General features: G+C 39.7%; 6 protein-coding genes across 6 annotated transcripts, besides 8 other annotated features; 5 read left to right on the top strand and 1 right to left on the bottom strand.

Moving 5' to 3' along the window:
• Window positions 1–45: 45 nt before the first annotated feature.
• Window positions 46–1,194, bottom strand: sec17 (alpha-soluble NSF attachment protein SEC17; the record flags this gene model as incomplete). Its single annotated transcript, XM_001275561.1, has 4 exons — window positions 46–285; window positions 338–512; window positions 581–887; window positions 972–1,194. The coding sequence occupies 4 exons, from the start codon at window positions 1,192–1,194 to the stop codon at window positions 46–48; spliced, it is 945 nt and encodes a 314-aa protein (XP_001275562.1).
• A 355-nt stretch (window positions 1,195–1,549) lies between these two features.
• On the top strand, window positions 1,550–2,137 carry ACLA_071680 (uncharacterized protein; the record flags this gene model as incomplete). Its single annotated transcript, XM_001275560.1, has 1 exon — window positions 1,550–2,137. The coding sequence occupies one exon, from the start codon at window positions 1,550–1,552 to the stop codon at window positions 2,135–2,137; it is 588 nt and encodes a 195-aa protein (XP_001275561.1).
• Window positions 2,138–2,398: 261 nt separating this feature from the next.
• ACLA_071670 (DUF726 domain protein) lies at window positions 2,399–4,459 on the top strand (the record flags this gene model as incomplete). Its single annotated transcript, XM_001275559.1, has 1 exon — window positions 2,399–4,459. The coding sequence occupies one exon, from the start codon at window positions 2,399–2,401 to the stop codon at window positions 4,457–4,459; it is 2,061 nt and encodes a 686-aa protein (XP_001275560.1).
• A 1,110-nt stretch (window positions 4,460–5,569) lies between these two features.
• ACLA_071660 (glycoside hydrolase family 72 protein) lies at window positions 5,570–7,366 on the top strand (the record flags this gene model as incomplete). Its single annotated transcript, XM_001275558.1, has 4 exons — window positions 5,570–5,647; window positions 5,710–5,747; window positions 5,796–5,821; window positions 5,880–7,366. 4 exons carry the CDS (start codon window positions 5,570–5,572, stop codon window positions 7,364–7,366), a joined length of 1,629 nt encoding a protein of 542 aa, XP_001275559.1.
• Window positions 7,367–11,031: 3,665 nt separating this feature from the next.
• Window positions 11,032–11,087: a microsatellite.
• Window positions 11,088–11,265: 178 nt separating this feature from the next.
• On the top strand, window positions 11,266–11,669 carry ACLA_071650 (uncharacterized protein; the record flags this gene model as incomplete). Its single annotated transcript, XM_001275557.1, has 2 exons — window positions 11,266–11,527; window positions 11,644–11,669. 2 exons carry the CDS (start codon window positions 11,266–11,268, stop codon window positions 11,667–11,669), a joined length of 288 nt encoding a protein of 95 aa, XP_001275558.1.
• A 752-nt stretch (window positions 11,670–12,421) lies between these two features.
• ACLA_071640 (uncharacterized protein) lies at window positions 12,422–12,670 on the top strand (the record flags this gene model as incomplete). The annotated part of the gene is made up of 2 exons (XM_001275556.1): window positions 12,422–12,591; window positions 12,643–12,670. The coding sequence occupies 2 exons, from the start codon at window positions 12,422–12,424 to the stop codon at window positions 12,668–12,670; spliced, it is 198 nt and encodes a 65-aa protein (XP_001275557.1).
• Window positions 12,671–15,596: 2,926 nt separating this feature from the next.
• Window positions 15,597–15,674: a microsatellite.
• Window positions 15,675–18,300: 2,626 nt separating this feature from the next.
• Window positions 18,301–18,479: a microsatellite.
• Window positions 18,306–18,479: a microsatellite.
• Window positions 18,480–18,611: 132 nt separating this feature from the next.
• Window positions 18,612–18,639: a microsatellite.
• Window positions 18,640–19,458: 819 nt separating this feature from the next.
• Window positions 19,459–19,576: a microsatellite.
• A 559-nt stretch (window positions 19,577–20,135) lies between these two features.
• Window positions 20,136–20,166: a microsatellite.
• Window positions 20,167–22,122: 1,956 nt separating this feature from the next.
• Window positions 22,123–23,481: a mobile genetic element.
• Between the last annotated feature and the right edge of the window lie 752 nt (window positions 23,482–24,233).

Raw genomic sequence — 24,233 nt, 5'->3', positions numbered from 1 at the left:
ATATTCAGCAAAAGAAAAAAAAAGACGGATTGGCGGGCTATCAACTCAAGAGAAATCTTCCTCAGCCTCTTCGATGGTACTCTTAATGCGCAGCAGGAGCGTGGTCTTCCACTTATCCAGCTTGCTGAGCTGGTCGTACTGGAATAATTTATCGGAGAAGGCTTCCTGGTCGCCGGCCTCGACAGCCTGGACCAAGTCGGCGAGCAACTGGTGTTCTCTTGTAGAGATGAATGTGGGATCGATGTCGCGGTAGCTCTCGAGCGCGCGGTTGGTCGCGACCAAATCCTGATAGCCGGGTTAACAAGACGAGTCGACAAAGAATGGGGAATGTACATACCTTGCTGGCCAGGTGGCAGATACCCGCTTTCAAGAAGTAGTCTTTCACAGACCACTTCATCAGGTTGTTGGTGATGGATGACCGGCCGATTCGCTCGTAGTTCTCGATGGCTTTGTAGTAGTCACCCTCGAGAGCGGCGAGGTCTGCGACCTTCAGGTAGTGCTTGTTTGCAAGACTAAAAATCAGATGAGGAATCAGTTTCGGGGACCCTGACATCGGATATTAGACGAGGAGCAACCGTACGCTTCGGCGTTGTCTCCATCAAACCACTCCGCCGCTTTTTCGTAGGCTTCCAGCGCCTTCTTCGTGTCGCCCAGTTCCATCTCATACACTTCGGCCAGGTGTTGCTGCTGCGTGGCCGCCCGACGGAGGTTCCCCTTCAATACATAGTGCTGGATAGCGCTGGAGAGCACGCGAGCTGCATCCTCAGGGTCTGATTTGCGGTACACCTTGAAGGCTTCCTGTAACGTGTTGGCGGCGTCATCTGGTTCGTTGAGGTTCTGTGTCTGGATCGCGGCTGCCTTCTCAAATGCCAACCCGGCTTCTTTGTCTGAATCCCGCGAGCAATGAATCCGTCAGCGACTCCCGTTTTCTGGCTGCTTAAGCTGAGCAGCGGGGGGCAAGGTGCGCCTACTCTGCTTCTGAACCCTGAATGCATTCGCGGCCTGGGTATACAAGTCTGCAGCGTTCTCGTATTTCTCTGACCGGCCGCCAAAGAAGCTGAAGCCGCTCGAGGCACCTTGTAGCGCCTTATCGGCCTGGAGAGGAGCAACAGTGTCAGTGATCGTCACCGGCGGACTGTGAAAGCGGGGAATGAATCTTACTCTTTGAAGCAGGACTCGAGGGTCTTGTGCCATGATGATCGTTGCTCGCACTAACAGGCAGTTTGGGAGGGATTCAAGAAATCTCTATCAGCTAGAGATTCGAAGGTTCCGGCTGTAAGAGGTGTGGTGGTGATTGTTGAAGCTTGAACAACTGAGCTGGATGGTGATGATTAGGGATCCCGCATGCCGACTAACGTAGGCGGTGGGCCACTTTTCGGTCTTCTGGTGCTGTGGTGATTGCTGTTTCTTTTTTTGCTCTGACATCAACGCTCGCATTTCCTTCAGGGGAACTTATAAAGCATCTAATTGAGACTAGATTTCAGTCAGCGGTGACATTTATGTTCCAGAATTTATCGTCTACTTCGGACTGCTACAGCTTCATTTAAAAATGCTACTGCGCACAAGTTCTCGCCTTGCCCGAGGCCTGCTTCCGAGGCGTGCATCCAGATTGACGAATGCACTAGCAAGGCCTTATTCGTCTAAGAAGACCGAAGAAATAGATATAGATGCCGTCCTCGCCAAACCCAGCTGGTCTGTCAAGTCCCTAATTCCCAGCGAAGCCGCTATCGAATCCCACACGGTTACTCCGAAACAGTTATACCACCTTCTCCGTCTGTCGGCTCTACCGCAACCTGCGAATAAAGAAGAGGAGGAGGCCATGCTGAGGACACTCGAGTCCCAGATCCATTTCGTGAAGGAAATTCAACGCGTCGATGCGACCGGCGTCGAACCTCTCCAAAGTATCCGAGACGAGACCCCGGAGGCGATCAAAGAGAGCACCATCGGGTTAGAGCATTTGAAAGAGGCCTTGTCTAAAGAGCGAGTCACTGGAAGGAGCAAGAGGATACAGCGTGTTGAGACCGCGAGAAATGACCGCCCAGATGGAGATATCTGGGATGGAAACGCTCTCGGCTACGCGTCGAAGACGAAGGGGAAGTTCTTCTCCGTAGAAACCGGTACCCAAACGAGCAATTGAACAAACTTCGCCGCATAAAGCTCATCGGACAGCCATCTTGCGCGGTCAGACATAGCTCTCATGTCCCATCCCTTGCCATCATCAACTGGGCAATAGCTAGTCCGCTGAGTCAGCGTCAGATGATCTCATTGGGCCTTGAAGATCAACATGTTTGACACTGTTTCAACTCTCATATCTGCCATGTCATTGACAGTGCTTGGGAAATGACCTTTTTTTTCGACTGTGTTGATTAAATCGGGTTAAATATCGACTCTCACTACAATGTGGAAGAATTTCAAAGAAAAGCATGCCAGCAAGTTTGGGGTCGGGACCTCTGAAGCGACGTCCTCTGAGAGCGATCGTGGTCAAGATTTGAGCACTATCCTGAACAGATCTCAACGCGGGGAATTAACTGTACTGGTAGCTCAAGTTGCGCAGCGTATGCGAAAAGAATTCGAGTTGAACTTTTACGATGCCGCGCTTCCTCGCAAATCAGTCCCTGATCCAGATCATGACACCTTGCATCAATCTACAGATACTCATCAACAGGATCATTCTGTTGGCGCAGAGAAACCCATGAAACCAAAATTGTCGAACAAGGACTTGGAATCTGTGACATGTGCTCTTTCAACTTTTGACGATTGGAGAGATTCTGTCCTCCTTCGTATTGGTGAGGTGGTCAACCGCGACCCGGAAAATCACGATGAAGGGTCCGAGGCTGAGCAAGGCTCACCATCCGAATCTCAATCGCGCGCAGTGCGATCGATGGAGAATGATGGCTCCTTGAGTAAACTACGTGAGGTATATCCGCCAATAGAAACGAGTCTTTCCCAACTCCCTGAAGCAAAGAAACTCTTGGTTCTTCACTCGTTGCTGCTTTTACTTTTGAGTCTCAAACACTACAATGCTTTATCTCGCGTCGTGTTATTGTATGTCGCATCAAGCCTGGGGCTGGATGTCAAATTACTGAATGAAGATGAAGTCAAAGTGGCAAGGGGCCTGCTTGATACTGCGCTCGAAGCCTCGCCCAATGACGAGGCCCAGGATCAAGGTCAGCATCGCGATTCTTCAAGGAAGTGGAAGGTTGGCATAGCATCGGTGGCGGGTGCTGCTCTTATTGGCATCACCGGTGGACTGGCTGCACCTCTCGTTGCGGCTGGACTTGGCACTGTCATGGGTGGTCTTGGACTCGGGGCTACGGCCGCAGCAGGATATCTCGGAGCTCTTGCTGGCAGCAGCGTGATCGTGGGTGGACTCTTTGGTGCATATGGTGGTCGAATGACTGGACGTATGGTGGACAAGTATGCGCGAGAGGTAGACGATTTTGCTTTCCTGCCGATTCATAGTGGTCCTCGGCAACGGACCGAGGACGAAAGAGACGCGGCCCGACAGGACCATCGACTGCGAGTGACTATCGGCGTGACAGGATGGTTGACGGAAGAAGATAATTTCGTGATTCCATGGCGTGTCATTGGCGCACAGTCAGAAGTCTTCGGTCTTCGCTGGGAAACAGAGCCCCTGATGAACCTGGGGAACGCGTTGGATCTCTTGGTAACCAGCGCGGCGTGGACCGCTGGTGAGCAAGTCCTGAAGCAGACGTTCCTTTCACAGTTATTGAGCGCCGTTGCCTTGCCATTCGGCCTCCTCAAAATTGCTCGTGTGGTTGACAATCCTTTCAGTGTAGCCAAAGCTCGAGCGGACAAGGCCGGCGAAGTTCTTGCGGATGCTCTCATCAGCAAAGTGCAGGGCGAGCGGCCAGTCAATTTAATAGGGTATTCGCTCGGATCTCGAGTTATCTTCTCTTGCCTTCAAAGTCTAGCAAAGAGACACGCCTATGGCCTGGTGGAATCGGTGATTCTTATGGGTGCTCCGACTCCATCCAATACTGAGCACTGGCGGCGAATGCGTAGTGTCGTCAGCGGACGCCTCGTGAATGCGTATTCGGAGAACGATGCCGTGCTTGCTCTGCTGTATCGCACCAGCAGTTTTCAAGTGGGTGTCGCCGGACTACAACCCGTCGAGGGCGTCCGAGGAGTTGAGAACTTGGACGTGAGCGATCTGATCAGCGGCCATCTTCGTTACCAGTTCCTCGTTGGTCGGATTCTGAGCGTTGTTGGGCTTGAAAGCATAGATGCTCGTGAGCTCGCCCGGGAAGAGGCTGCATTGGCAGCAAAAGATCAAAGACTAGAGGAAGAACGGGTTCGCAACGAGCGCCAGGCAGAAGTCGACCCGGATGAGAGGTCCGCAAACCAGAAGTTGGAGAACCACGAGAGACTCAAGGGCGAAGAAGAAAGAGCGCAAAGAGCGGCCGACAAAAGGACACATGGACACCGGACGGGTTAAAATTTCTTTGATTTTTGGTAGAGAATGAGATGTGCAGACTATACAATTTGATATTTATTTTTGGGTGTGATATACTGCGCCTTGAGAAGTTGGCCGTTTTCACGAGTATTTCAATCTCTTTTTGAGTGTCCAACTGACATTACTCTGAGCGCACTCACTGATGAACTAATAATACAAGATTCTTGCACTGCACGGGTCGCTAAGAAGCCCGAAGCATCCCGAGTCAGTATCTATCTGTTGGATATGATATAGGTGACGAGGAAAACGACGCGAGTATAATCGAGCTAACTAACATCCGACAGATCCGAGACTTTCAATTACTACCATCAATTATTTCGACTCCCGAGAGGTCTAAGCCTCGGAGATTACGACCAACAGATGCCTTGCAAAGTTGCGATAATCCAACGCGCTATTCCTGGATCTAAAACTGCCAATCAGCCAACCAAGCTTTCAGCGACTCCATCCATAACGGGGGCCGAAAAGCTTGGTCTACGGAGTATAGTGGGAACAAGACCATCGGTCTGATAGGATACAGCGTCTTACGGCCGGAGCTTCAGTGCCACATTGCACAGTGCATTATCTCAGTGGCTCGGTTGCTAATTCTGTCCAATGAAGCTTCAATTGGTTTCAAGTCTGAGCCATGGTCTATCTGACCGAATCCAAACACCCAGATTACTGAGGCTAAGTCGGTTATGGCCCGGAGATCAGGAACATGTGCATAGTGCGCGCATGCATGGTGAGATAATATCTGCCACATCGCCTATCGAGCGTAAGTCTGAGCCCCAGAGTTACCTTGGACTTGATTGCGTGTCCACTTTGACAGTGCTCTCCTGTTATGCCGCTAGAATGACTCAGGTACGCTTCCTTTGCGTCTCTGCGGAGGAATTGCAGACCCCCACTCGAACAACCATTGGCGTGATAGAGGAAGCTCATACTTTAGGCAGAAATAAGTATATATTTGTCTGTCCCTCAGTGATGGATTCTTTCGTTTCGCTTCTTTCTTCCCTTTTGCTGCCCTGACTCCCCGTGTGGTTCTATCTACTGGGCAATTCCTTTATATCCCCATTCTACAGATTTTAAAGTATCCGCAAGGATATTGTAACTCTGAGAATGCGATATTCACTCGTTACCGGAGTGTCCCTTCTGTCCGGATACGCTCTCGCCGGCGTTCCGAACATTGAGATCAAGGTAATGATCCTCCCTTGCTTGGTTGTTCGGATTCAAGACTAAGTAAGGAACGGCAATTGCAGGGCTCCAAGTTCTTCTACGCTAATAATGGCAGCGAATTGTGAGTAAAGTCCGGCGATATATGAACGTGCGCTGATACGATATCCAGCTATCTTCGGGGTGTAGCCTATCAAGGTTTGCATCCCACAGCCACTATTTCTGATTCAACTTTGTGTTAACTAATTATTCATAGAGGACTACAGCGGTGGAGGTGCTGGCGGTACTGGCCAGTCTAGTACCAGTTACATCGATCCCCTAGCAGATGCGGCCAAGTGCGAGCGCGACATCCCCTACCTCGTGCAACTGCGGACGAACGTCATTCGGACATATGCCGTGGATCCTACCGCGAACCACGATGAGTGCATGCAGAAGCTGGCAGATGCTGGGATTTATGTCATCACCGACTTGGCCTCCCCGGATGTATCCATCACGTCCAATGCGCCCGTCTGGACGGTCGAGCAGTATGCCCGCTACGCCAGCGTCATCGATGCGTTTCAAAAGTATGACAATCTGATTGGCTTCTTCGCTGGCAACGAGGTTGTCAACCAGGCAAACCAGTCCGCTGGCGCTGCGTTCGTCAAGGCTGCTGCGCGCGACATGAAATCCTATATCAAGAACAAGGGCTACCGCAAATCACTGGCAATTGGATACGCGACCACAGACAATCCGGAAATTCGACTGCCGCTGTCTGACTACCTGAACTGTGGCGATCAATCGGAGGCGATCGACTTCTTCGGGTACAACATTTATGAATGGTGCGGCGATAAGACGTTCCAGGATTCCGGTTATCAGAACCGAACTCAAGAATATGAGGACTACTCCATCCCCATTTTCTTCTCCGAATACGGATGCAACGACGAGAAGCCCCGCAAGTTCACCGACGTGCCTGTGCTCTTTGGTCCCCAGATGGAGAATGTCTGGAGCGGTGGTATTGTGTACATGTACTTCGAGACAACCAACGACTACGGCCTGGTCTCCGTCGACGGCAACACCGTCAACACCGAAGCAGACTTTGACTACTACTCCCGTGAGATCCAAAGCGCAACCCCAACCGGCGTTAATAGCGCCAGCTACTCCCCCACAAACTCCCCGCGCGCCTGTCCCACCGCCGACGACAGCTGGCTCGCGAAGTCCAGCCCACTGCCCCCGATCCCAAACGCTGATCTCTGCTCATGCATGGCAGCCAGTCTGTCCTGCGTGGTCAAGGACTCCGTGGCCGTTAAGCAGTATGGAGAGCTCTTCGGCGAGGTCTGCGGATACGGACATGGCATCTGCGACGGCATCGCGCATAATGCCACGACGGGCCAGTACGGAGCTTACAGCGTCTGCTCGAGCAAGGACCAGCTGTCCTACGTGCTTGACCGATACTATCAGAGCCAGAATAAGCAGGCGTCGGCGTGTGACTTCGCCGGCGCCGCGAGGGTGCAGTCTGCTCAGGGGGCGTCGGGCGATTGCAAGTCGTTAATTAGTCAGGCGGGCACGGCGGGCACAGGTACCGTCACGTCCCAGCCTACGGGCACGGGGGCCGCTGCGGGCTCTGGTAGTGCAGCTAGTACGTCGACATCTAAGGGAGCGGCTGTGGGTGCGGTGACACCTGCGGCGGTGCGGGTTGGAGGATGGCCGATGGTTGTGTATGGTGTTGTTGCTGCGATGGCTGGTGTGCTGATGATTTCTTTGTAAACATTGGTGGATGTTGGGCTAGTTCGTAGTCTATGATGGCAGCTGGAAGGAGAGAGGGGCTGATAGACATGTATTACAGCTAAGGGAGTATACCAATCTGGCCCAACCCGAAGGGGGTGCTGCGGCCCAACTTGCCTCAGGGGGGCGGAAACAAGGGAAATCATCCAAAAATCCATCTGAGCCTTTCTCGACCTTTGCCAGAGTTGAACTTCTACACTCAAACCGATTTCACTCCTACCAAGGCGATTGGCACTATTCCAAGTGTATCGAAACGACTGGAAAAAAAAAAAAAAAAACCCGAGACAACTACCATATGGGAATTCCACGCGTGGAAGGCTCAACAGGTGGTGGATATGGATAAACTCATCAGCAGGTCAACTGCTCACCTATGTTCAAACCACTCCAAATATCAATAATGGAAGAAGCTATCCATCGCAGCGAACTCCTTCCATGCTTCAACGAGAAGGAGACGACGGCATCGCACAAGACATCATGTCATCTTCAGGCATTCCTGAGAGACGGCGAGTACCCAGAGACACTGCCAGAGGCAAGGGCCTCTTCATCGTCAAGAATATCCTTCGATAGCGTTGTTGGCTGCAATGGTATTTAAGGCTATTCCATTCGTCTCCCCAACCTAGCCACTTAACTAGATATTCCAATTGCTTCTTTGTTGCCTTTCGCACGGCCTTTCTTCACTGATATTTCTCGGTTGTCAATGATCTTCTTGAGTTCCCATGATTGGAATTTCTTGTTGGCATCCACGCTGACAGGCCTGGGTTGCGTAGGTGGTTGTTGTTGTTGTATCGTTTAACGTCCGGCGGAGCCCAGGCATAGCCTGGCTCCTTAAAACCTCCCATGGGGTATAGGGACATGCTAAGCTATGGAATTATGTACACAATGCGTAGGTAACTAGGGAGAGTGTGCAGCCATCGAGAGCACCTCGAGCAATTGCTGTGGCCCGTGACCAGTTGGCTGGCTGACTTAACGACTTGTGGAAGCCGCGAGGGTTGCGTAGGTTATCTTTCAAAGGGATTATTATCATAATATTGTTTAAAATGAGCAATAGATACCACAGGATGCATTCTCTAGTCATCTGGAAAGTCCAGTCTATAGGCAAGGGGACCTATATGCTCTATTATCTTAAATAGTCCAGTGTATTAATTTCCAAGTTTGCGGCCTAACATAAACTGAATATTATAGCTGGTGTGTAACTTCAGTAAGACCTGATTATCCTTATGGAAGGTAACAGGTTTGTACTGTGTGTTATACCCATTCTTTTAAAGTGATTATAGCAAGTCTTAGCACCTCAGTAGCCAATACATAACTGGCAAAAGAGCAGGTAACATCACTGGCGATTCCACGGGCACGAACTGGGGTAGAGTACTTCTGAATAAGCAGCGTTGGGAAATCAAGAAATCCCAATCTATTATCGTCATAGTACAGCCAGAGTCAAGGCAGATACTAGTGGACTGCTTATGAACATTATTGCCTGTACAAAAGCCTGGTTTGGATGTTGCTTCAGTTGGAACAAATAGTCACGATCTGCCTCATAAGTGACTGGTTTCACTGGTACCCTGACTGATGAATATGGTGGTACAACCGTTTTCTTATGGGTATACACTGCTCTGGGTTCCATTCGATAGGGCTTAGGCGAGATGGTCAGTGGCCTTTAATTTATCCTTAGCTGCTGTCATACCCAACGAAGAGATATTTTGACCAAGCACTTGCACTGATGGGGCTGCGCTGGAACGGGCTGAGCGGCAGGCTGGACAGCTGCGATTGTGGGGGAAGGGTGAGTTGAGCGGGTGTAGATGTATCTTTGAAAGACTTCAGTCGGCTGTGGACGTGGGAAAGGGAATTGAGGTTGAGCAGCTATAGAAGGCAAAGCGGCCGTGAGAATGGGTGTTGGCATGGCAGCTTGCACTGTTGGCTGGGGGGCTCCTGTGGTAGGTGGTGCCTGGTGTTGCTGAGCCGTAACTTGCGATGTCCTGGTCATTGGTGCTTTACCCCTGGGATCCAGTGGGTTCATTAAGCTGCTGATTGTCGTCCGCTGCGGTGGAGGAGAGGAACGCGGGTCTGAAGCATAATCATCGTCACGGTCACTGAGACTGGAGCTCTCACTGCGAAGGCGTTGGGTGCTGGGGCCTGCGATGTTGTATACAATAAAAGTCTTTTTCAGACTTAAGGTAATCCGCATATCTGCACACCTTGTAAGAAAAGCAAGTAGATAATGCTTATGGTCTTCCAAGGTATAACTGCGCACAAGCAGGGATGATTCGGAGTGATAGATAAAGGGATCTTGGGAGCGGCGAGGTTGTCATTTAGACCATTTGGCGTATCTCTCCACCAGCCATGCCAGTAGCTGTCTTCCTTCTCCTTGTTTGATTCGCCATCCAGATTGTCTGCTGCTTTCCCTTAGCCTTATTTTGCTGACCAGCTCGGCTCGGCTGCTTTCGATAGACCATGTCTTGCACAACTCTTCGCGATATCGCGTATCCTAGTGGCCTCCCATCTTAACACATCTATTTCCTCGTATTCGAACCTGACGTCTGTACAGTGTCCGGCGGCAGTTGGGTGGAGTGTGTGATGGAGATGAAGTTACCCAAAGAAGAAGAATGCCCTCGCCCCGCCACAGGACTATGGACGTACGTTGAAACATATGAACTGTTTGGTCGGTATGGCCAATTGGTATGCCGTGTCTGAACCAGAAGCATCGCGCAGCCAGGCGACAGGTTGATGTCCAACATTTCACCTGAATCGGGCTTGTATTCCTCAACACGAGAACGCAAACACTTCGAATAGAAGTGAGCGCGTGGGACAAGGGGCAAAGCGGCAACGTGAACGTGGTGGCGCCATGGATTTTTTTTCTGTCTGTCGTATATTTGACTTAGCGGTCAACCCAGTGGTAGGATCGATGATCAAAGGAGGTTGACTTCGTCAAACTTGCGTTTGAGAAGCCACCAGACAAGCCGATTGTGGATAGAAGTCTCTGGTATTGAAGAGAAATTTCCCTTCCCTGCGGGAGCTCGAGTTGAGTTCGGACAAGCCGAAAACTCCCAATTCGAGCCCCGAAAAGAAGAACAAAAGCGTTCCGAATCCGCCTTAGAAAGGCGGTGTTGATTCTATTACTCCCAAGCGCAAGGCTGTTGATCTCCCTTCGCCCCCCCTCGCTGTCTAACAATTTTCGATTGTGTTGTTTATAATCGCAATTCAAGCCTTAACACTGATGATGGTGAGATGTCCGCTGTCAAAGTTGCTAATCTGGAGTCGGGCACGTGCTTCGCTAGGGGGCATCCTGAATCGTTTCTCAATTACTGTGCACCAGTCCTCAACAGTATCCATGTGAAGGAGTCCCCGCCTGGTTAGGTTATCGATCTCATTATTCCACGAAGAGAGGGCCTCGCCTCGAGACCGGTTCGAGACCTCTGCCTGAGAAGTGATACGTTTTTCAGCTGGGTGTTCATCCATCCGAATCCGAAAAATGCCCTATATTTTCCAGAGTGATGAGTCCATCGATGCTAGAAATACTGTATCAGTTTGACGAATGCCATCATTGAGACTATTGCCCGACTTCCGAGGAAAGGAAATGAAGACTCACTTCTCAAATTCGTCCCTCCGGATGTGCCAACGACAGTCTATTATTGTACATACAACTTTATGGCTTCGTAGGAGGAGGAGCCGCGGCAGTAGCAGGCGCAGCAGGCACGGCGGCAGCAGCAGCCTCCTCCTTCGCAAAGACCATCAACCATAACACCCTAGAAGCACGCAAGTCTATACTTGCCTCGGAGAGGTCCGAGGGGTCGGTGTTCCCCATCGTGCTTGCTCGCTGCCATCCAGACCAGCAGGAGGGACTGGAGGGTCTTGCCGAGGCCGCACTGGTCGTGACAGAAGCTGCAGAAATGTCGTCCCGCGAATCTAACCCCAATGTCGCCGTTGTCGCTGGTCCGACGCTCATCCTCTGCCCATCCGGGCTCATTGACACCTGGCTCGCGGAGATTTATGCCCGATTTGGCGATGCGATTACGGTTTTGCTCTTTGACGGCCACACGGCGCACACGGGCGACTTTCGGCGGAAGGGTCTCACCATCAACACGACTGCGGACCAGACCAACCACGACTTGAAAGCAACCAAAGAGACGGCCGCTTGGAAATCTGCCATCTGTACGTCCAATTTCAGTTGCAAACAGAGAGTGACGCGTCTGGTAATCAAACGCCTCATTTTCGATGCATTGAGCTGTTCTTAATCCGTTCCGTTCTGTGGACTAAGATTGGGGAAGGCCTTCCAGAGCATCAGTGGCCCTAAGAAATGCACTGGGAATCATTACCCTGACATTATAGATGAACACATTGCACTGGTTCAAAGTACGACAACAAGAGAGATAATCGAGCCGCTCGGTTCTAGACCTGCTTGCGATATGATGAAGATACAGGTCATTGCAGATCCCTAGAATCGGTAGAGAAACAATGAGTGGGCTCTGTGGTTAGGGTAGAGGTACGCCTGTTCGGCTTTTATCAAACGTCCGCTATGGTCGATATATTCATACCATGGTTTGCCAAGTTTGGGGCGCAGGAACACCGGCTCGTATGCATTAGATAAGAAAGCTAGTCGTTTTGTGCACGTTGCTCGGAAGGCTCGCGTCATGCCGGCCTTGATGCCCGGGAGGTGAATGCCTGTTCAGTGTGAAGGCTCTTCTGGCGTATAAAGTGATGCTTAAACTGCATAAAGGGTATACCATCCAATCCACCCTAGGCCGGCGTGTCATCACATCATCCCAGAGGAGGGCGAGGTATCTGCAGAGATCAAGACTGTGATTGAAGAGCAGTGTTGCCGTTAAGAACTAGATGTAATCAGCCTCCAGTTTAGCCACGGATTGGTGGTTAAGGGTGCAGATTTGTTTGAGGGCGTGGCCCTCGTCAGCAATAACGCGCGCGAAAAAGCCGCGCAGCCTACTGCGCACCTAGTGGATATGGATGGCATATTCGACCGCCTTTTAACTATGGCCAGGGTTCCGACTGCGGTTGAAATAATCATCTTGCAGGTTGGCCAACACCAAGATGGCCCGCCTCTCCTCCTCGTCCTGGACCCGCCCAGATTCCCCGTTCGTAGCTAGGGGAGGTGTCACGGACTGGGACGTTAGGCAATTCATTGTCATTGTCGTTGTCATCATTGTTAACGACCACTTCTTCATCCCTCAGGGCTTGTTGGATTGCTACCTCTATCTTGGGTATGACCTTCTTGATTTCAGCTAATCGCATTGATACCCACTTTTCGGCAGCAACCTCGCGAACTTTGTGTTGGGGTAAGGTCTGTAACGCGTCGTCCATTCGTCCCATGTACCATGGTGACAGTGGTTCCAGGTCATTCTGTATGTTGCGATCGATCTCTGCTCCCTTAAATGTCTGCTCGGTGCGCTCAACATATGATCATGTCCAAGACAGACGAGACGAGTACATCTCCTTCGTCTCTACCAGGATAGTCTGACGTTCTGGTAGGTTAGACAGAGCCTCTTCATGAACTTCTGAGGGAAAAAAGACTCACTGTGCATGTAAACCTGAGAAACACCACAATCAATCAGCTCCCTTGACACAAGGCACGCTGCGTTTGTTATGGCCGTGCGTACGTATATCGGACGCCTTTCCACAAGCCTTGGAAACTCACGCTTGGAAGATGGTTGGTCGTGTATGAGTCCTCCCAGTCGATGAGAGCAGAGATATACCCTTATACTGAGCGTCTCTAGTTTGTTTAACAGAGCGCTGTTCAGAGGGAAGCAGAATAAATTCGGGAGAAAGTGTTAGATAACCTATTCGACACATCATTAATCACTGATGGACCACTCTGTTACGATCAGATGCATCATGTAGTATGGGAATGGCTCACGTGTTAGTCAAGTCCCCTGCGGCATCATCGCCGGCCGTATTATTTGGACTGTCATCAGGATCGGGCTCCGTGTCCCCTGGGTTGTATATAAGAAATGAAAACTCTCAGAAGGGAGGTAGGACAATAGATCAATAGGATATTTATATTTGAAGCGTTGGGAAAATGTTGGGAAAGTAGACCCCAACCATGTTGGGTGAGTCAATAGAACACAGAGAAGTATTTATATATAGTGAATGATCATACCGCAGTGAAGCTATATATAGAAGTAAAGCAGAGCAGAGAATGAAGAATTCAAATGCAAACAAAGCAATAATGGATATGACCTGTTTATGTATTGATGCACGCTAGTAGTTCATCAAAGAAGATCTGCAAGGTTGACCAGGGGGTGAATGTAAGTTCCCACCCCAAACAGGAAAATATGAAGCTATCCGAAACATCATTGTCAACTAGACTTTTACAGCCCGCTAGCCAGCAGAATTTACAGCTGTATGCTTTTCCAATAAATTTCCTCCTCTTCTCGACTGTTCAAGCTCTATCCCTGGATAGGTGGTTTACTATGTTCGCAATCAGCAATTCTGATAGGATGGATATACGCTTTTTCAACGACATCAGGCCCGCACTATGCAATAAAAACTATTTTGATCCTCGCAGTAGATTTAATTCAACCATCTAGCTCAGTAGCATACACGGGCACAATGCAGCCAGCTGCGCATACAAACAGTTATAAGATGACACTTGATCACAATGAACCACCTGCTGCCGATGACCCAGATGCACAAGAGAGCTGGGTCAGCTGGGCCTATGCGGGAGTTCTTCTGATTGGGTTAGTGAGGGTGGTGATGGTGAGGTGGACATTGTTAGACTGGAGGTGTAGGTCTGCCTAGTAAGTGGCTTCTTCAACCCGTGTGAAGATGTTGTATTGTTGTAAATAAGTGAATAATAGGTAGATCATTCTGTCTGTAGCCATTCTGCCATACTTTCTCAGTCTGCTTCACCTTAACACATCTCTTCTCCTAACAGAGCACACGCTGGCTAAATACAGTCTTAATTATTCTTATTCTTCCTATCTTTCTAGACAGCCATCAAGGATCAGACATCAGCTCATGTCTCACAGACGGCCTACTTTGACATGGCACTGTATCAGCTGGCAGGCCATGCGTGGAACAGTATCTTAGAGTCTCAACTCAAGAAAACACTTAAGGAATACCATCCGGACTCTGTCTGATTGACACAGTGTTTCCACTCGGCAGCTCAACAAACGCATTGAAGGGGTACAGAGATGCGGTAAACGATCCCAAACAGCCAGCAAAGCTGACTCTAATGGTCAAGAAAATAATGTCTCTCACAGTATGCAGGATGAGCCCTTACAGATATATGATTCCGACGCTTATCAAGACTAGTTTGAAGGTTCCCTTGTCCCCGTTTCAACACCGGAATACTTCTCCTATCAATCATCCACATAACAATTCGCAATACCACCGAAAAAAAAGGACGAGGAAGGGGTAAAGTGGTGCCGAAGATGACTCATATGAGAGGTTGGAAAGTATCTGCAAAGGCCAGAAGAAAGGCTGGCGCAAAAAAACTCTCCCTGGAGTTAATGTGATGATGCCACAGTGGATGATGCGGCAGTGAGCAGCAGTCAGGAGATGAAGAAACTGACTGGAAGTTGAGAATGAAGACAAGAAAGACATCTCTGCAGGCCCCACTATTAGTATCATCCAATTCCTACTGAACAAGTTCATGATCAAACACAACCTCCCCAATGTGCTACCCTTTGATTCCCTGGAAGAAGTGCCAGCATTGGAAGAAAGATGGATTCTTCACTATCACTACTGTCTAGAAGATTGGGTGGGATACTGCCCTCTGGTAGTATAAGGGATGACCCTCAGGCATTCTGAAACCCTTTGATACTATATGTCTGGCATCTCCCTTACATCTAAATATTTATATTCTACAATCCTTTTAGTTAGCTGCTAGATAGTATTAAATATTATAAATAGTAGTAAAGGATGTAAGGGTTAAGGGGGAGATTAGGTAGCCTTAAATACCTCATTACCTTCCCTAACCTAAACCCCTAACTTTATATACTACCTAACTATAGTATATTATATCTAGTGGTATATCTAAAATAAATAGGCCTCTTATAGCTATTTATAAGGACCAAAGTCTCTATATAAGAGGCTATACTTATTCATTTTTAATATAGCTAAATAGAATTTTCTATTATAAGTTATAAAGATCTATCTAAACTCTAAAAGTAAAATATTAAATAATAAGCTTAAATTATCCTTAAATAAATAGAAATAATAAGAATCTTAATAGTTTACTAGAAAAAATCCTAATAAAATATCTTATAAGTAAATTAATATATCTATAGGATAAGTATTCATATCTAGCTATATTTACTATATATATCTATATCTATATATAGACTAGTTAAAGTTTATTCTATCTACTATATAGGATAGACCTAAGATTACTAAATAATAATAAATACGTAAAGAAATTAATAGATTTAGATAACTAACTTAGAAAAGTGCTATATACTTAAGTACTAGCAAATACGAAATTATTAGTTTATATAATAAAGAGAGAGATTATTTAAGACTTAAAGATTAATAAGTTCTTATATATAATAAATCCCTATAGAAATTTAAAAGTAAGTAATATAGGCTATATAAAGTTATTAAAGTCTATCTACTTAGAATATATATACTTTAAGAACTAGATAGATATATTCTAAAGAACTTAATTAATAGATAAAGACTAGTAAAAATAGCTATTAAAGAGAAGCTATAATCATTATAAACTTTAGTAGTACTAAATTGGAAACTAAGAAATATTAGACTATTAATCTAAAATCTAATTAAGATTTAAAAGGTCCTTAATAAATCTAAGGAAACCCTACTATCCTATATAAAGTTATTAAATTATATAAGAAAATAATAAGATAGTTAAAAATATTTAGGGGAATATTTACCCTAGGTAAGAAAGGATTTATTAATAAAATAATATAAGTAGAGTAAGAAAACTTAATATATTAGAAAAGGATTAGTATAGGTTAGCTATCTTATATAATCTTAAAAGAGATCTTCTTCTAATAGAAATAAAAGGAATTTAATTATATTAGTTAATAAGGAATAAGATAGGATACTAGATAAAGAAATAAAGAAATTAGAAAATTAAAGAGATACTAAAGAAACTAATTTTAAAGAATTATTTATAATAATAATATTACCTATATTAGGATAAAGATATAATATAACTATAATTAAGAGTAATAGATAGTTAGAGAACTATATAAAACTCCTAAGAAAAAATAGAGATTTAATTTATAAACTAATTATATAAAAATTAAAATAGATTTACCTAAAATAAATTAAAAATAATAACTACTATAGAGTCTCTATATTATTAAAAATGAGATTTTAGTTATCTTCTATATCTTATATAGCCTCCTTATCCTAAAATTTAGTCTTCTTATTATATATAATAAGTTTAATAAAAGGATAGAGCTCCTTAAGATAAGTCTTAATATACTTAATAAATAAGATAAGATTAGACTAAAACTATTATAGAATCTTAATATTAGATTATTATATCTAATTTATAGGCTATAGGATAAGTATTCTATTAAATATATTAATAATAATATAAAGAAGAAGTTATAGAAGGCTAAAGAATAATAGGCTTTCCTAATAATATTAGATATATAATATAAAATATACTTAGGATCTAAAGTATCCTAAATATTAGAGATAAATTAATAAATACTATCTTATTAGCTTAAGATTAGATAAGGATTCCTAAAGAGGGTAAGATAATAATAATTATATTAAGAGAACTTTCTAGATTAAATTCCTAATTAATGACATTAATTAAAGATACTTTATTATTATTAGTATTAAAACTAAAGATATAATTATAAACTATATATTTAAAGATTATAAAATAATAAGATAAAGATAAGAGGAGATTAATAGCCTCTTATTTAAAGAAAGAAGAAGTAATATTATCTTTTTAAAATATATTTATAATATTTTTATTATTTTTAATAAAACTTAATTTAAGAGCTCTTAGCTTTTTAAAACTTAGCTTAGATTTTTTTAAGTATTTTTATTATTCTTAATAAGACTTAACTTAAAAATTTATAATTTCTTAGAACTTAGCTTAAGTTTCCTTTAAGAAGAGAAATACTATAACTTAACTAAAATTCCTAAAATAAATCTAAGGTTATCTAAGTAGACTAAAATATTATTATATTATTATTAGCTATGAAGTTTATTTAATAAAAGAAAACTTATTTATTATATTTATTTAACTATATCTTTAACTACTATTAATAAAAAGAGTAATCTTTATTAATCTAAATTATAAATAATTTATATAGAAGCCTTAGTAGAGGGCTTAACCCTTAAAACTTAAAATAATTATATAATCTTAAAAAATACCTTAGCTTTTTAAATATATTATATAGTACTTATTTCTAAATATTAGTGTAAGGCCTCCTAATAGTATGGTGAAGATATCTATCTTACCTATATAAGGGTATCTCTTAGTCAGCCCTTACTAAGTAGCAGGTTAGGTAAATTCTCCCTTATAGAGGAAGAATCCTAACCTAGCATTAATCTATTTAATTATCTAAATTCTTAAAATCTAAGTTATATAGTATCTATTCTTTTATACTAGTCATATTCCCTATAATTCTCATAATTTTAATGCTTAACCTATTATAACTAGTGGTATTACTGAGGGTAAGGTAGTATCACCAGGGGTGAAGAGAAAATAGGCTAGGCTAATGCCTCTTCACTTACCTGGGGTAAGATCTTATATTTATATCTAGCTATTAGCTATCTATCTAAAAGATAAGTTATAGATATTATAGAGATTTCTTAGGTTAACCTTAGTAACCTAGGATTAACCTTAGTAATTATTAATCTACTTATAATATTTATTTACTGATATTACATCCTCCCCTACTTAAGGTGAAGCCTATCCTTAGCAGGTTATCTAGCTCCTTACTAAAAGATTCTTATAGTCTAAGGGAGTAACATCATGCATAGTAAGTAGGATTAGATTTATACTTAGTAAGTAGCATCAGATTATATTTAGTAAGTAGTATTAGATCATGCTTAATAAGTAGTATTAGATCATACTTAGTGAGTAGTATTAGATTACTTAGTAAGTAGTATTAGATTATGCTTAGTAAGTAGTATTAGATTACTTAGTAAGTAGCATCAGATCACTTAGCAAGGAGGGTTGCTGATATGGTTATTATAGTAGAGGTAAGGTAAGGTTATATATTATTTATTTTAATTTTAAGTAACTCTACTTTTACTTTACTTATTCTCTTTTTATCTCTTATATTTCTTCTTCTCTTCTTCTTCTTCTTCTTTCTCCTATAAGTATCTTCTTTTTTATTATATTAATTACTATCTCCCTTTTAGTAAGTCTCTTTCTTTATATACTAGTCTCTTATATTCTTCTTATACTTAGTAAATATAGATACTCTATAAAAGAAGGATAAAGGCTATCTTATCTATTAGAAGAGTATAGTTACTTCTAGTAAGTTTAGTAAGTATCCTTCCTAGCTTTAGTAATTACCTCTTACTAGTAGTAGAAGCTTATCTTAGTAGACCTAATAAAAGTATATTAAAGGTGATGGATATTATTTACCTAATTACCTAGAAGTTTAATAAGAAGGGGAAGCTAGATATAAAGAAATATATTTATCTAGATTATATATTAGCTATTATTCTCTAGTAGTAAGGTGTATCTTATAACTATATATTAGCTTATAGTAATTATTTTTAAAGTAAGGATCCCTTTAGGAGATATATCTCTACTCCTAGTTATAATAGATTTATATTTTTTAGGGGTCCTATGCTAACTATACTTAGAGTAACTAGGGATTAGTATATTTATTCTATATATAAGATCTTTATATATAGGATTCTAATACTCTTAATAAGTATATATTCTCCTTAGTAAATATTTCTTATCTATAGTTACTAATTTTTTTTACTCTTATAAACCTATTATTTAAGCTAGTAGTCTTAGTTTCCTTACTAGTTATAGTAATAAGTTATGTAATTAGCCTGCTAAGCTAATAGTAGTAACTAGTAATTATAGTAAGGAGTTAGATAATAGTACTAATAAAGATTCTCTAAATAATAATAAGTATATATAGTCTAGTATAAAAGATAATATTAATTCTCTTATAGTAGAGATAAATTCTTCTAATATTTCTTATAATAAAGGCTCTTCTCCTATAGTAGAGGTAGGTCCTTCTAATATTTCTTATAGTAAAGATTCTTCTCCTATAATAGAGGAGGCTTTAGCTAAGAAGTATTATCTTTCTTTAAAATATTCTATAATAGTAGTAATTAATCTAGCTAAGGAATATTATTCTACTATAGTAACTTCCTCTTATCCTTAGGTTAGTTCTTCTTTAGTAACTTCCTCTCTTACTTAGGGTAGTTTAGTTAGGTTAACTCTCTCTCTCTCTTAGGTTAATTCTATTATAATAACTTCTTCTTATACTTTAGTAAGTATCTTATTAGCAGCCCTAATAGGGAGTCTTATTAGGTATTATTCTTCTTTATTATTACTTAATTATAAAATTTTTTTTAATAGAGTTTATATTCCCTAGCTAGTAAGTTATATTAACTAGGGTAATTATTATAATTTTTTTATAATTCTTTAGGATCTTTAGGTATTTACTTATTATATTAAGGCTTACCTAGAGGAATTAGCACCTCCTTCTAGTAATAATAATAATTTATTCTAGTTAGCTAAGGCATTATCTTAGGGTTCTTAATATAAAGTTTAACTTAGATTTTTAATTAGTAATTATTTATTACTTTAGTTAATTAGTATAATTCTTAATATCTTATTATAATTAGTTTCTTTTATAATTAGTAAAATCTACTAGTCTATAATTCCTTTTCTTCTTCTTAGAAAAGTAATTCTAGTATAGTATTATTTTCTAATCTACTTATATAAATATATTATCTTTATACTACTCTATTTACTCTTAATAAGAGGGTATTATAACTATAAATAGTTCTTTAAAATCTATCTCTCTAGTATTCTTTTAAGATATTAATTTTAAATTATTACTTTGAATTCCCTCCTAGTTCTTATTATCTAAAATAGTTAAGTCTTCACTATTCTATAGCTCTAGTAACTCTATTTATTATTATATAAGGTGGCTATTCCTTATTAATTTTTATTTACTAGTATATTAAGTTTTTTACCTATTTATTTTATATTATATCCCTAATCCCTTCCTTATTTATTATAAACTTTCTCCTAAATATTTTTACTTATTATATCCTTCTGCCACATGCTATAATAGTTCTTTATATAATAATATTAGGGGGTTGGTCTTATTAAGTACCTTTTATATTTTAATTAGATTAGAGATTAATAGACCTACTTTTTATAGCCTAATATTAAGACTTACTAATATCTATAAGTATTATAGGTTATCTCCTACCTCTACTTCTACTAATCTCTATCTATTAATAAGGTTCTTTAGGTTATATCTACCTAGTTCCTATAATATATATATTCTAAGGGGGTGGGTCTTAATCACCTTATATAATTTAAATTACTTACTCTTAAACTTCTAAGGGCTCTTATTTTATATAAAGACCTACTAGCTCTCCCTAAGATAACTTTTTTTTATTTATAAATCTTAGATTATCCCTCTCTTAATTATATATTCTAATAGCTTCTTATTTACTAGTGCTTATATATATATTACTCTTATAAGTCTATTATAGTTATTTTCCTCTATAGGTTCTCTTATATCTCCTAATAATCTTAGTTTAATCCTATATAGTAGGTAGAAGGGGCTTTTACTAGTATTTATATAGGTGTATATCTATATTATAAATACTACTTAATAAAGATATTTATCCTATAGCTATATTAGTTTCCTTATTAAATATTTTATAAATATTCATCCTAGGAGTCTATTAAGGTTTTTATTCTTTCTATTTATGCAGGGGTAGTTTAGTATTATTATATAATATTTTATTTTTAAGATTTTTATAAAGATCTCCACTATATGTGATAGCAGGTTTATACTATTATTAGATACTATCTTATTAAAGATACTATACTAAGTAAATATCTCTTTATATAGGAACTTTACTATTATTTTATCTATAGTATATAGAATAGCTTTTATAACAACCTATCCTATTATATAGTTAATAGTAGTAATAATCTATTTATTACTATTTAGTATTACTAGCAGATATCTAATAAGGTTAATACCCTAGTATTTAAAAGGCTAGATACCTTTCTTTACTATATGATATTACTATTCCTATTTAAGATGTTTCTTTAATCCTTATAATATTTAATAATTTAGGCATTCCTTAACTATAGCTTAAATATTATATTATAGAGAAGGCTACTAGGCTTAAGTTCTAATAGCTCCTAGTAATACTAGGTAGTCTATATAATTATATTCTCTATATATTTCTTATAGGAAGTCCCTTTAGAATAGGATCTCTAGGTATAGGGCATCTCTAATATCTATAATATAAATTAATTTCTAGTAATATATAAATTATCCTCCTAAGTATTATCTATCTATAATTTAATTTAGTAAGAGATATAATACCTCTTTTTTTAGTTTAAAAGATAGGGCTATTATTAGTATAAGCTCTTGCTTTTTTTTATCCTATAGTAAGATCTATAGCTCTAGGTATTCTACTATAATATTATACTATTTATACTCTATAAGATTATTTAGACTTTTAAAATATCTTATCTCTACTATCTCCTATACTTCTAATATATTAAGTAAAGTTCTTTTAGTAATATTACCTAGCCCTTCTTCTATAAAGTTAGGATATTAGCTAATTATATCTAGTATTATTACTTTACTATCTTTTTAATAGTAGATCTCTAAGTTATAACTTTAGAATTCTTTTACCCATTAGGTAAGCTACTTTAAATACTTAGTTATATTTATAAGATATTAAAGACTCTTATAATTAGTCACTACTATTATTATCTTTTTATTATTAATATAGTAATCTTATCTCTAAAGAGCTTCTTTTATTATAAGTAGCTCCTTCTCCTATATTAGATAGTTTCTTTCTGTGCTACTAAGCTTCCTTTTATTAAATATAATTAGGTAAAGTTTATAATTCTTATCTTCTTATATTAAAACTATTCCTACTACTTATTCTAAGGTATTAGTCTTAATTTAATAAGATTAATTAAGGTCTATAATTATTAGTACTAGTATAGTAATTATTAGTTTCTTTAAGTTAGTAAAGATATCTTAGTATCTTACTATCTGGGTAATTAGATAGAATTTCTTTTTCTAAAGGTCTTTATCTAACTTCTTTAGTAGGTTATAAAGGGTAGCCATAACCTATATAAATCCTAGTATAAACTAGTAATAATAGGTTATAAGTCTAAGAAATTATTATACTTTATAGATATTTTTTAGTTTTAGCTATTAGGTAATAGCTTTTATCTTAGCTAGTATTAGCTTTATAATTCCTTCTCTAATAATATACCTATAGAATTTAATTTCTTATTAATTAAATTTATACTTTAAGGCTTTTATAAATAGCTAATTCCTCTATAATTAGATAAGGACTTCTTATATATATTATTTATATTCCTCTTTACTTACTAAGAATATTAAGATATTATTAAGATATACTACTATATATAGGAGATCTTATAGTTAACTATTTATATATATCTAGAATATTATAGGTGTATTACAGAGTCTAAATAATATTATAAGGAACTTATATTTCCTAAAGAAGGTATTAAATACTATCTTAGTAATTAAATTATTTATTATCTATAATTACTAATACCCTAAGAGAAGATTAATTTTTAATAGGATCTTTACCTAACTAACTTAGTTAATTAACTCCTAAATTCTTAAAAGTAGATAAGTATTCTTAATAGTAACTTTATTAAGTATTTAATAATCTATATATATTTATTATTTTCCTCCTAGCTTTAGGACTAATACTACTAATAAACCCTACTAGCTTACTAAGGCCTAGATTACTCTCTTTTATAGTAGTTCTTCTACTTAGTAGTAGGTTTTCTTAAACTTCTCTAGTAATTAGGGGTAAGTATTTATATTAATTAGTTTAGTATTACTAATATTAATAATATAGTCTACCCCTTAGGTAGGTAGTATTCCTAGATTAAGTTCTTCTTAGAATATATTCTTAAAGTCTTTTATTTATTTATTATAATTTATGATTATTAATTTCTTTTTACTAGTTTAGAGGAGGCATAACTATACTATTAACTTCTTTTTTTATAAGATCTACTTTAATTATTTTATAGTCACCTACTATACTAAGTTATCTTTATAATATTTAATCTTATATCAGGGGTTAATAGGGTAGATAAAGTATATTCTTCTCTTATTTTAAAGGATTATCTAGTCTAATTACTAGTTAATCTATAGATTAGTAACTTTTAGCTAGTTATAACCTAAGATTACCTTATATTTATTAGTATCTAGAATCTATAACTTAGTAAGACTATTTTATTACCTAATTTATATTAGCATCCTTACTTATTAGTAGATATTTATTATAGCTCTATTTAGTAGTTATATAACTAAGGGTATTTTTCTTTTATTATAAGGAGGCTCTATTATACTAAGATAACTAATAATTATTTATAACATAAATAAATAACTAGCTCTATAATTAATAAGAGCCTTAACCTAAATTATCTATCCCTTATTTTATACTTTTATTATATAATATATAGAGTTAATACTTATTATATTTAGGTATACCTTAGTAATTCTTTATAATAGTTAAAGATTTCTTTTTCTAGGTAGTTCTTTCTTTCTATCTTTAAAGAGATTATACTATATATTCTAGTAGTTAGAGGCTTTCTTTATTTAATTAATAAGTATCTCTAGATTTATTAATCTTTCTTATTTTTTATTATTCTTAAGAGGTATAATTA

Source organism: Aspergillus clavatus, genomic scaffold (genome assembly GCF_000002715.2).
Source record: "Aspergillus clavatus NRRL 1 1099423829791 genomic scaffold, whole genome shotgun sequence".
NCBI lineage: Eukaryota > Fungi > Ascomycota > Eurotiomycetes > Eurotiales > Aspergillaceae > Aspergillus > Aspergillus clavatus.
This window is presented reverse-complemented; position numbering and strand designations above follow the sequence as displayed.